The following is a 12,374-nucleotide window of genomic DNA, read 5'->3' on the forward strand; positions in this document are numbered from 1 at the left end:
GCCATGTCCTGGTCCCAGATCTGTTGGTGTTAACCAGAGTCACCACAGTCCTGTCCTGGTCCCAGATCTGTTGGTGTTAACCAGAGCCACCACAGCCCTGTCCTGGTCCCAGATCTGTTGGTGTTAACCAGAGTCACCACAGCCATGTCCTGGTCCCAGATCTGTTGGTGTTAACCAGAGCCACCACAGCCTTGTCCTGGTACCAGATCTGTTGGTGTTAACCAGTTAGAATACAATCAAATTCTGCATGTATCTGTTCCCAATAGAGTCCTACAGGGCTGGATGTATCTGTTCCCTACAGAGTCCTACGGGGCTGGCTGGATGTATCTGTTCCCTACAGAGTCCTACGGGGCTGGCTGGATGTATCTGTTCCCTACAGAGTCCTACGGGGCTGGCTGGATGTATCTGTTCCCTATAGAATCCTACAGGGCTGCATGTATCTGTTCCCCATAGAGTCCTACAGGGCTGGATGTATCTGTTCCCTATAGAGTCCTACAGGGCTGGATGCATCTGTTCCCTATAGAGTCCTACAGGGCTGGATGCATCTGTTCCCTATAGAGTCCTACAGGGCTGGATGTATCTGTTCCCTATAGAGTCCTACAGGGCTGGATGTATCTGTTCCCTACAGAGTCCTACAGGACTGGATGTATCTGTTCCCTACAGAGTCCTACAGGGCTGGATGTATCTGTTCCCTACAGAGTTCTACAGGGCTGGATGTATCTGTTCCCTACAGAGTTCTACAGGGCTGGATGTATCTGTTCCCTATAGAGTCCTACAGGGCTGGATGTATCTGTTCCCTATAGAGTCCTACGGGGCTCGATGTATCTGTTCCCTATAGAGTCCTACGGGGCTGGATGTCTCTGTTCCCTATAGAGTCCTACAGGGCTGGATGTATCTGTTCCCTATAGAGTCCTACGGGGCTGGATGTCTCTGTTCCTTATAGAGTCCTACAGGGCTAGATGTATCTGTTCCCTATAGAGTCCTACAGGGCTGGATGTATCTGTTCCCTATAGAGTTCTACAGGGCTGGATGTATCTGTTCCCTACAGAGTTCTACAGGGCTGGATGTATCTGTTCCCTATAGAGTCCTACGGGGCTGCATGTATCTGTTGGATGTATCTGTTCCCTATAGAGTCCTACAGGGCTGGATATATCTGTTCCCTATAGAGTCCTACGGGGCTGGATGTCTCTGTTCCCTGTAGAGTCCTACGGGGCTGCATGTATCTGTTCCCTATAGAGTCCTACGGGGCTGGATGTCTCTGTTCCCTATAGAGTCCTACAGGGCTGGATGTCAACATTAGTGCACTACGTAAGGATTAGGGTGCCATGTGGGACGTAACCCAATACCATCCTACCGCATTCCCCTGTTAACGCTGGCCCTCTCTTATGACATCACAGCGGGTGCATCGAGGGAGCGACCCTGGTCAGCCATCTTGTCTCCAGAAGACCACTCCTCATTGGTTGTTCCCTCTCGAAGACATACCTCCATCATACCCTTCCACGGCTCCAACCTGTCAAAGAGCATCTCCATATCCAACATCGCTGGGTGAGCAACCCTAACCCTAGCCCTAACCCTAAGCCTGAGCCTGTTCTTAAACCAAAACCTAACCCTAACCATAATCCTAACTCTGACCCTGACCCTGTTCCTAACCATAACCCTGACTCAAACCCTGACCCTGTTCCTAACCATAACCCTGACTCAAACCCTGACCCTGTTCTTAACCATAACCCTGACTCTGACCCTGTTCCTAACCATAACCCTGACTCAAACCCTGACCCTGTTCATAACCCTAACCCTGACTCAAACCCTGACCCTGTTCATAACCCTAACCCTGACTCAAACCCTGACCCTGTTCATAACCCTAACCCTGACTCAAACCCTGACCCTAACCATAACCCTGACTCAAACCCTGACCCTGTTCCTAACCATAACCCTGACTCAAACCCTGACCCTGTTCCTAACCCTAACCCTGACCCTGTTCCTAACCATAACCCTGACCCTGTTCCTAACCATAACCCTGACTCAAACCCTGACCCTGTTCCTAACCATAACACTGACTCAAACCCTGACCCTGTTCCTAACCATAACCCTGACCCTGTTCCTAATGCTAATCCTGTACCTGTCCCTAATCCTGACACTAACCTTAAATCTGACACTGAACCTGTTCCTAACCCTGACTCTAACCCAACCCTAACTCCAACCCAACCCTAACCCTGACTCTAACCCAACCCTAACCCAATCCTAATCCAACCCTAACCCTGACTCTAACCCAACCCAACCCTAACTCTAACCCAACCCTAACTCCAACCCAACCCTGTCTCTAACCCAACCCTAACCCTGACTAACCCAACCCTAACCCTGACCTAACCCTGACTCTAACCCTGACCCAAACCTAACCTGACTATGACCCTAACTTGACCCTAACCCTGACCCTAACCTAACCCTGACCCTAACCCTAACCTAACCCAACCCTAAATTGCAGACATACTTGTTTCCTAATGGTCCTCTCTTTGTAGCCGTGATTTATTTTTACTGAGCCTCCGTCTCTGACACTGGCACCTCTACTTCAGTCTGGGCAAAGTGGTTTTCTTAGCCTTTTTTTGGTTGTGCCGTTGTATTTCATGGTACGGCGTTGTATATTCCCACCAGATTTAAACGGCTGATGTTGACCATATATGGTTCATTAGGGGTGTTTTGAAATGCAAATAGCCAAAGTCATGGACGAGCACTGATGCTGAGAACAATTAGTATTTATCAAATCAAATGTATTTATGTAGCCCTTCGTACATCAGCTGATATCTCAAAGTGCTGTACAGAAACCCAGCCTAAAACCCCAAACAGCAAGCAATGCAGGTGTAGAAGCACGGTGGCTAGGAAAAACTCCCTAGAAAGGCCTAAACCTAGGAAGAAACCTAGAGAGGAACCAGGCTATGAGGGGTGGCCAGTCCTCTTCTGGCTGTGCCAGGTGTAGGTTATAACAGAACATGGCCAAGATGTTCAAATGTTCATAAATGCTAAGATAGACATCAGGGATTGTAACATTCTCTGCTTCACGGAAACATATGTTGTTGGAATCGGTTCAGCCACAGGGCTTCTCCATGCATCGCGCCGATAGAGATGAACACCTGTCTGGCAAGAAGAAGGGTTTGGGTGTATTCTTTATGATTAACGACTCATTGTGTAATCATAACAACATTCAGGAACTCAAGTCCTTCTGCTCACCCAAATTCCTTACAATCAAATGCCGGCCATTTTACCTACCAAGAGAATTCTCTTCAGTTAGGTCACAGCTGTGTAGATTCCCCCTCAAGCAGAGAGCAAGGCGGACGGACATCACGGAACTTCACTGGACTATGTAAACTGGAAACCATATATATATTCTGAGGATGCATTTATTGTAGCTGGGGATTTTAACAAAGCAAATTTGAGAACAAGTCTACCTAAATTCTTCCAACATATTGATTATGCTACATGCAAGGGCAAAACTTCCGCGATGCTTACAAAGCCCTCCCCCGCCCTCCCTTCAGCAAAACCGACCATGACGCCATCTTGCTCCTATCGTCCTATAGGCAGAAACTCAAACAGGGTGTACCAGTGACGAGAACCATTCAACATTGGTCAGACCCATCGGAAGCCACGCTTCAAGATTGTTTTGATCACGCGGACTGGAATATTTTCCGCTCAGCCGCAGAGAACAACATCGACCTATATGCTGACATTTATAAAGAAGTGCATTGGAGATGTTGTACCCACTGTGACTATTAAAACTCTAACCAGAAACCGTGGATGGAAGCCGGCATTCGCACAAAACTGAAAGCGTGATCCACCTTATTTAACCATGGAAAGAGGTCTGGAAATATGACTGAATATAAACAGTGTAGGTACTCCCTCTGCAAGGCAATCAAACAAGCGAAATGCCAGTACAGCAACAAGGTGGATTCGCAATTCAATGGCTCAGACACGAGAAGTATGTGGCAGGGTCTACAGGAAATCACGGACTACAAAAAGAAAACCAGCTACGTCATGGAAACCGACGTCACGCTTCAAGACAAACTAAACTTATTTGCCCGCTTTGAGGATAATACAGTGCCACAATCCCGGTCCGCTAACAAGGACTGCGTCCCCCACCCCCTTTCCTTCTCCATGGCTGACGTGAGTAAAACATTTAAATGTGTTAACCCTCACAAGGCTGCTGTCCCAGACGGCATCCCTAGCCGCGTCCTCAGAGCATGTGTGGCTGTGTTTACGGTGCGTTTACAGACATTTTCAATCGCTCCCTATCCCAGTCTATTGTCCCTACATGCTTCAAGATGGCTACCATTTGTTCCTGTACCCACAAAGGCAAAGATAACTGAACTAAATGACTACCGCCCCGGCACTCAATTCTGTCATCAATAAACACTTACCCGACCATCACCCCTGGTGAGACAAAACAGTGACTCGTCCGTGAAGAGCACTTTTTTGCCAGTCCTGTCTGGTCCAGCGATGTTGGGTTTGTGCCCATAGGCGACGTTGTTGCCGGTGATGTCTGGTGAGGACCTGACTTACAACAGTCCTACAATCCCTCAGTCCAGCCTTTCTTTGCCTATTGCGGACAGTCTGAGCACTGTTGGAGGGATTGTACATTCCTGGTGTAACTCGGGCAGTTGTTGTTGCCATCCTGTACCTGTCCCGCAGGTGTGATGTTTGGATGTACCAATCCTGTACAGGTGTTGTTAAACGTGACCTGCCACTGCAAGGACGATCATCTGTCCGTCCTGTCTCCCTGTAGCGTCGTATTAGGTGTGTCACAGTGCGGACCTTGCAATTTATTGCCCTGGCCACATCTGCAGTCCTCATGCCTCCTTGCAGCATGCCTAAGGCATGTTCATGCAGATGAGCAGGGACCCCGGGCATCTTTATTTTGGTGTTTTTCAGAGTCAGTAGAAAGGCCTCCTTAGTGTCCTAAGTTTTCATAACTGTGACCTTAATTGCCTACCATCTGTAAGCTGTTAGTGTCTTAACGACCGTTCCACAGGTGCATGTTCATTAATTGTTTATGATTAATTGAAAAAGCATGGGTAACAGTGTTTAAACCCTTTACAATGAAGATCTGTGAAGTTATTTGGAGTTTACAATAGTAGTATTTTTTAGAATAGCTTCTAATATTAATAAATGAGCTCCCAGGTGTTTGATGACATGCCTATCAAGGGTATGCGGTACCTGTCCCATTCTACTGACTCTCTATGTCCTCTCTCTCTATGTCCTCTCTCTCTCTATGTCCTCTCTCTCTCCATGTCCTCTCTCCAGTCACCAGGTGTTTGATGACATGCCTATCAAGGGTCTGCGGTACCTGTCCCATTCTACTGACTCTCTGTGCAAGACCAACCTGGTCAACGAATCTACAGAGTCACTCACAGACGAAGGTTCGTAGGTTACTAATCTCTCTCAACAGCTATGGATAGAATGACTAACATGCTTTGTGTCTTTAAATACATCTCAAATGGCACCCTATTTCCTGTTTAGTTCCCTACTATAGACCAGACCACTACTATAGTCCAGGCCAGACCACTACTATAGTCCAGGCCAGACCACTACTATAGTCCAGGCCAGACCACTACTATAGTCCAGGCCAGAACACTACTATAGTCCAGGCCAGAACACTACTATAGTCCAGGCCAGAACACTACTATAGACCAGGCCAGAACACTACTATAGACCAGGCCAGAACACTACTATAGACCAGGCCAGAACACTACTATAGACCAGGCCAGAACACTACTATAGACCAGAAAACTATCACCGTCACCATCACACAGTCACCGTCACCATCACACCATCACAGTCACAGTCAGTCACCATCACACAGTCACCATCACAACAGTCACCATCACTCACCATCACACAGACGCCATCACCACATAGTAAACACATACTTTACCCCCAGCCCCCAGCAAACACACGTAGACCCCAGTAAACACACGTTGCCCCCAGACCCCAGTAAACACACGTTGCCCCCAGACCCCAGTAAACACACGTTGCCCCCAGACCCCAGTAAACACACGTTGCCCCCAGATCCCAGTAAACACACGTTGCCCCCAGACCCCAGTAAACACAAGTTGCCCCAAGACCCCAGTAAACACACGTTGCCCCCAAACCCCAGTAAAGGTAAAGCGTCAGGTAGCCTAGAGGTTAGTGTTGTGTCAGTAACCGAAAGGTCGCTGGTTTGAATACCCGAGCTGAGCGAGGCACTTAATCCTAATTGCTCCCGTAAATGTGTCTGGATTATAGTGTCTACGATAATGTCTAGATAAATACCTGTGAATGCTATCTGAGTGTTGTGTTTCATAATCTAGGCACAGAGATGATTGACAGTCAGCTGATGGGGGAGTTTGAGGAAGACCTGAAAGAGCTGGAAGCAGACTCCTGGAGCAACGTTATGGACAGCAACTTCCTCAAACATCTGAATAAGGATGTCATCAAGAGACAGGAAGTCATCTACGGTACCTACCACTGCTACTGTACCTACCACTGCTACTGTACCTACCACTGCTACTGTACCCTACCTTGATTTATACCAGGTACTACTACCCCTCTATCTAGAGTTACAGCGCACTACTACCCCTCTATCTAGAGTTACAGCGCACTACTACCCCTCTATCTAGAGTTACAGCGCACTACTACCCCTCTATCTAGAGTTACAGCGCACTACTACCCCTCTATCTAGAGTTACAGCGCACTACTACCCCTCTATCTAGAGTTACAGCGCACTACTACCCCTCTATCTAGAGTTACAGCGCACTACTACCCCTCTATCTAGAGTTACAGCGCACTACTACCCCTCTATCTAGAGTTACAGCGCACTACTACCCCTCTATCTAGAGTTACAGCGCACTACTACCCCTCTATCTAGAGTTACAGCGCACTACTACCCCTCTATCTAGAGCTGGACATACCCTGATCTCCCCAAGTTTATCCCCCTCCTAACCTTAACCCCTCCCTGTATCTCCCCCTCCAGAGTTGATGCAGACAGAGATGCACCACGTGAGGACCCTGCTGATCATGATGGAGGTGTACAGTAAGGGTCTAGTGAAGGAGCTGCAGCTGGAGCCTCAGACAGTAGACAGGCTGTTCCCTGCCCTGGGGGAGCTCCTGGACCTCCACACCTCCTTCCTGACATGTATCCTGGAGAGGAAGAGAGAGAGCCAGCAGGAGGGGGAGGACGGAGGATTCATCATCAACAAGATAGGAGACATCCTGGAGACACAGGTTAGAGGAGGGAGAGAGCCCCCACTACAGAACACCCCACTACAGAACACCCCACCACACTACAGAACACCCCACCACACTACAGAACACCACAAAACAGAAAACCACAAAACAGAACATCCTCCTCCCCCCACACACCACAGAAACAGTTGAGGAGCACCTGGTGTCTCTCTACACCACATCATAGAGACAGTTGAGGAGGTCCTGGTAGGAGAGCATGTTGTCTCTCTACACCAGATCATAGAGACAGTTGAGGAGGTCCTGGAAGGAGAGCATGTTGTCTCCACACCAGATCATAGAGACAGTTGAGGAGGTCCTGGAGGGAAATCATGTCGTCTCTACACCACATCATAGAGACAGTTGAGGAGGTCCTGGAAGGAGGGCATGTTGTCTCTATACACCAGATCATAGACAGTTGAGGAGGTCCTGGAGGGAGATCATGTTGTCTCTCTACACCACATCATAGAGACAGTTGAGGAGGTCCTGGAAGGAGGGCATGTTGTCTCTATACACCAGATCATAGACAGTTGAGGAGGTCCTGGAGGGAGAGCATGTTGTATCCACATACTCAGTCTGACACCTTCCACCTTTATGTTTTAAACAAAACATACCAGACACCAATAATAATGACCTAAATAGATGTATTCCATTTAGTTGTAGATTCATATTGTTACTCACGCCTCTTGGAGGAGGGAACGCAAAAACCCTCCTACACTTAACTCCCCGTGGCGGTAGAGAGGTATGTGACTGTAGGTGGCGGTAGAGAGGTATGTGACTGTAGGTGGAGGTATAGAGGTGTGGGACTGTAGGTGGAGGTATAGAGGTGTGGGACTGTAGGTGGAGGTATAGAGGTATGTGACTGTAGGTGGAGGTATAGAGGTGTGGGACTGTAGGTGGAGGTATAGAGGTGTGGGACTGTAGGTGGAGGTATAGAGGTATGGGACTGTAGGTGGAGGTAAAGAGGTATGTGACTGTAGGTGGAGTTAAAGAGGTATGGGACTGTAGGTGGAGGTATAGAGGTATGGGACTGTAGGTGGAGGTGAAGAGGTATGGGACTGTAGGTGGAGGTAAAGAGGTATGGGACTGTTGGTGGAGGAATAGAGGTATGTGACTGTAGGTGGAGGTAAAGAGGTATGGGACTGTAGGTGGAGGTAAGGATGTATGGGACTGTAGGTGGAGGTAAGGATGTATGGGACTGTAGGTGGAGGTATAGATGTATGGGACTGTAGGTGGAGGTATAGAGGAATGGGACTGTAGGTGGAGGTATAGAGGAATGGGACTGTAGGTGGAGGTAAGGATGTATGGGACTGTAGGTGGAGGTATAGAGGTATGGGACTGTAGGTGGAGGTAAAGAGGTATGTGACTGTAGGTGGAGGTATAGAGGTATGGGACTGTAGGTGGAGGTAAAGAGGTATGGAACTGTAGGTGGAGGTATAGAGGAATGGGACTGTAGGTGGAGGTAAGTGACTGTAGGTGGAGGTATGTGGAGGTAGAGAGGTATGTGACTGTAGGTGGAGGTAAAGAGGTATGGGACTGTAGGTGGAGGTAAAGAGGTATGGGACTGTAGGTGGAGGTATAGAGGAATGGGACTGTAGGTGGAGGTATAGAGGTATGGGACTGTAGGTGTAGGTAAAGAGGTATGTGACTGTAGGTGGAGGTAAAGAGGTATGTGACTGTAGGTGGAGGTATGGGACTGTAGGTGGAGGTAAAGAGGTATGTGACTGTAGGTAGAGGTATGTGACTGTAGGTGGAGGTAAAGATGTATGTGACTGTAGGTGGTATGGGACTGGAGGTGCAGGTAAAGAGGTATGGGACTGTAGGTGGAGGTAAAGAGGTATGGGACTGTAGGTGGAGGTATAGAGGAATGGGACTGTAGGTGGAGGTAAAGAGGTATGTGACTGTAGGTGGAGGTATGGGACTGTAGGTGGAGGTATAGAGGTATGTGACTGTAGGTGGAGGTAAAGAGGTATGGGACTGTAGGTGGAGGTATAGAGGTATGGGACTGTAGGTGGAGGTAAAGAGGTATGTGACTGTAGGTGGAGGTAAAGAGGTATGGGACTGTAGGTGGAGGTAAAGAGGTATGGGACTGTAGGTGGAGGTTAAGAGGTATGTGACTGTATGTGGAGGTAGAGAGGTATGTGACTGTAGGTGGAGGTAAAGAGGTATGGGACTGTAGGTGGAGGTTAAGAGGTATGTGACTGTAGGTGGAGGTATAGAGGTATGTGACTGTAGGTGGAGGTATAGAGGTATGGGACTGTAGGTAAAGAGGTATGTGACTGTAGGTGGAGGTATGGGACTGTAGGTGGAGGTAAAGAGGTATGTGACTGTAGGTGGAGGTAAAGAGGTATGTGACTGTATGTGGAGGTAAAGAGGTATGTGACTGTAGGTGGAGGTAAAGAGGTATGGGACTGTAGGTGGAGGTATAGAGGTATGGGACTGTAGGTGGAGGTATAGAGGTATGTGACTGTAGGTGGAGGTATAGAGGTATGGGACTGTAGGTGGAGGTATAGAGGTATGGGACTGTAGGTGGAGGTATAGAGGTATGTGACTGTAGGTGGAGGTATAGAGGTATGGGACTGTAGGTGGAGGTATAGAGGTATGGGACTGTAGGTGGAGGTATAGAGGTATGGGACTGTAGGTAAAGAGGTATGTGACTGTAGGTGGAGGTATGGGACTGTAGGTGCAGGTATGTGACTGTAGGTGGAGGTATGTGACTGTAGGTGGAGGTATGTGACTGTAGGTGGAGGTATGTGACTGTAGGTGGAGGTATGTGACTGTAGGTGGAGGTATGTGACTGTAGGTGGAGGTATGTGACTGTAGGTGGAGGTATGTGACTGTAGGTGGAGGTATGTGACTGTAGGTGGAGGTAAAGAGATATGTGACTGTAGGTGGAGGTAAAGAGGTATGTGACTGTAGGTGGAGGTAAAGAGGTATGTGACTGTAGGTGGAGGTAAAGAGGTATGTGACTGTAGGTGGAGGTAAAGAGGTATGTGACTGTAGGTGGAGGTAAAGAGGTATGGGACTGTAGGTGGAGGTATAGAGGTATGTGACTGTAGGTGGAGATATAGAGGTATGTGACTGTAGGTGGAGGTATAGAGAAATGGGACTGTAGGTGGAGGTATAGAGGTATGGGACTGTAGGTGGAGGTATAGAGGTATGTGACTGTAGGTGGAGGTATAGAGGTATGTGACTGTAGGTGGAGGTATGTGACTGTAGGTGGAGGTATGTGACTGTAGGTGGAGGTAAGGATGACAGAGACAGAGAACATTACCGTTGACAGGGAATGTATTTCCTTCACACGGTAATTTGGGGAAAAGGGTCTGGACGGAACCAAAGCAAAGTGAACGTTAAAGCCCCCTCTCCTACCTTACCTATTTTAGCACCACCATACAGGGATGGGTCCGCCCAGGTCTTACCTAGTGTGCATAGACAGAATACATACTACGGGTATAAGTATGCCCGCAGGCCTCTTGCCTAAACACTCCCAAGGTGCCTCCCCCCCCGGGAACAAACAGAATAATTACTAACGCAAAGTTAACAATTTAAACAAACCAAAAAACATGAGGTCCTACGGCATACACATACCTCTGCAGGAGCGCTACAAAATACCCTACAACCACACACAACTTATACCAACCCTACAACACAGCACATACAACTTATACCAACCCTACAACCAACACAACACAGCACATACAACACAGCACTACAACTTATACCAACCCTACAACCAACACAGCACATACGAAGAAGCTCTCTTTTCCTAACAAAGGAACACTGGCTTTTAAAGCTGCAGAAAGAGTCGGTAATTGAAGACAACTGTATCCCCTGACGAGAGGGCGGGGTCAGAGCGCCAATTAGCAATGGGGCCGACCAATCAGCTGCTTGGAATCCAAGGAAGCCCTTTCCTGAAACACACACATACAAACCCACAACACAGAAACTTGGGAAAGGTAACACATTTCATGCCTGTTGCTGTTTTTCAGTTCTCAGGGACCAAAGCAGCGATAATGAAGAGAGTTTACGGGAAGTTCTGCAGCCGCCACAACGAGGCCGTAAACATCTACAAGGAGCTGCACTCCAAAGACAAACGCTTCCAGGCCTTCATCAGGGTAAGCACTTACCTGTTCACTACTCATTTACAGCATCCATTATCATTAGACATCAGCTAAACCAATATCACATATCATCTCTGTGTCTAGCCATCTAACTGTTACATCTAATCAATTCTGTCTTCCTATTATGTGACTTTTAAGAAGAAGATGAGTAGCAGTATCGTCCGGAGGCTAGGTATCCCAGAGTGCATTCTGTTAGTCACCCAGAGGATCACCAAGTACCCCGTCCTGATGCAGAGAATACTACATCACACCAAAGGTTTGTCTGCTGCCCCCAGCTCTGCCCTCTGCTGGACAGATGAGGTACACACTGCCCCCAGTTCTGCCCTCTCCTGGACAGATGAGGTGGTCTCTATATATATACACACACACACTGCCCCCAGTTCTGCCCTCTGCTGGACAGATGAGGTGGTCTCTATATATATACATACACACACTGCCCCCAGTTCTGCCCTCTGCTGGACAGATGAGGTGGTCTCTATATATATACACACACACTGCCCCCAGTTCTGCCCTCTGCTGGACAGATGAGGTGGTCTCTATATATATACACACACAAACTGCCCCCAGTTCTGCCCTCTGCTGGACAGATGAGGTGGTCTCTATATATACACACACACTGCCCCCAGTTCTGCCCTCTGCTGGACAGATGAGGTGGTCTCTATATATATACACACACACTGCCCCCAGTTCTGCCCTCTGCTGGACAGATGAGGTGGTCTCTATATATATACACACACACACTGCCCCCAGTTCTGCCCTCTGCTGGACAGATGAGGTGGTCTCTATATATATACACACACACACTGCCCCCAGTTCTGCCCTCTGCTGGACAGATGAGGTGGTCTATATATATACACACACACACACACACACTGCCCCCAGTTCTGCCCTCTGCTGGACAGATGAGGTGGTCTCTATATATATACACACACACACTGCCCCCAGTTCTGCCCTCTGCTGGACAGATGAGGTGGTCTCTATATAAATATACACACACACTCTGCCCCC

General features: G+C 48.3%; 1 protein-coding gene across 5 annotated transcripts in view; it reads left to right on the top strand.

Moving 5' to 3' along the window:
- LOC139384687 (A-kinase anchor protein 13-like) overlaps positions 1-12,374 on the top strand; it is a 112,784-nt gene that overhangs the window by 64,269 nt on the left and 36,141 nt on the right. For 4 of the 5 annotated variants that reach the window (XM_071129512.1, XM_071129513.1, XM_071129515.1 and 1 more), the window contains 6 exons: positions 1,398-1,545; positions 5,290-5,405; positions 6,336-6,482; positions 6,998-7,248; positions 11,235-11,360; positions 11,505-11,622. In XM_071129512.1, the coding sequence (XP_070985613.1) occupies positions 1,398-1,545; positions 5,290-5,405; positions 6,336-6,482; positions 6,998-7,248; positions 11,235-11,360; positions 11,505-11,622 (906 nt within the window). The remainder of the gene's footprint in view (positions 1-1,397; positions 1,546-5,289; positions 5,406-6,335; positions 6,483-6,997; positions 7,249-11,234; positions 11,361-11,504; positions 11,623-12,374) is intronic. The other variant, XM_071129514.1, reaches the window with a different exon arrangement.

The sequence above is a fragment of the Oncorhynchus clarkii genome, chromosome 26 (assembly GCF_045791955.1).
Source record: "Oncorhynchus clarkii lewisi isolate Uvic-CL-2024 chromosome 26, UVic_Ocla_1.0, whole genome shotgun sequence".
NCBI lineage: Eukaryota > Metazoa > Chordata > Actinopteri > Salmoniformes > Salmonidae > Oncorhynchus > Oncorhynchus clarkii.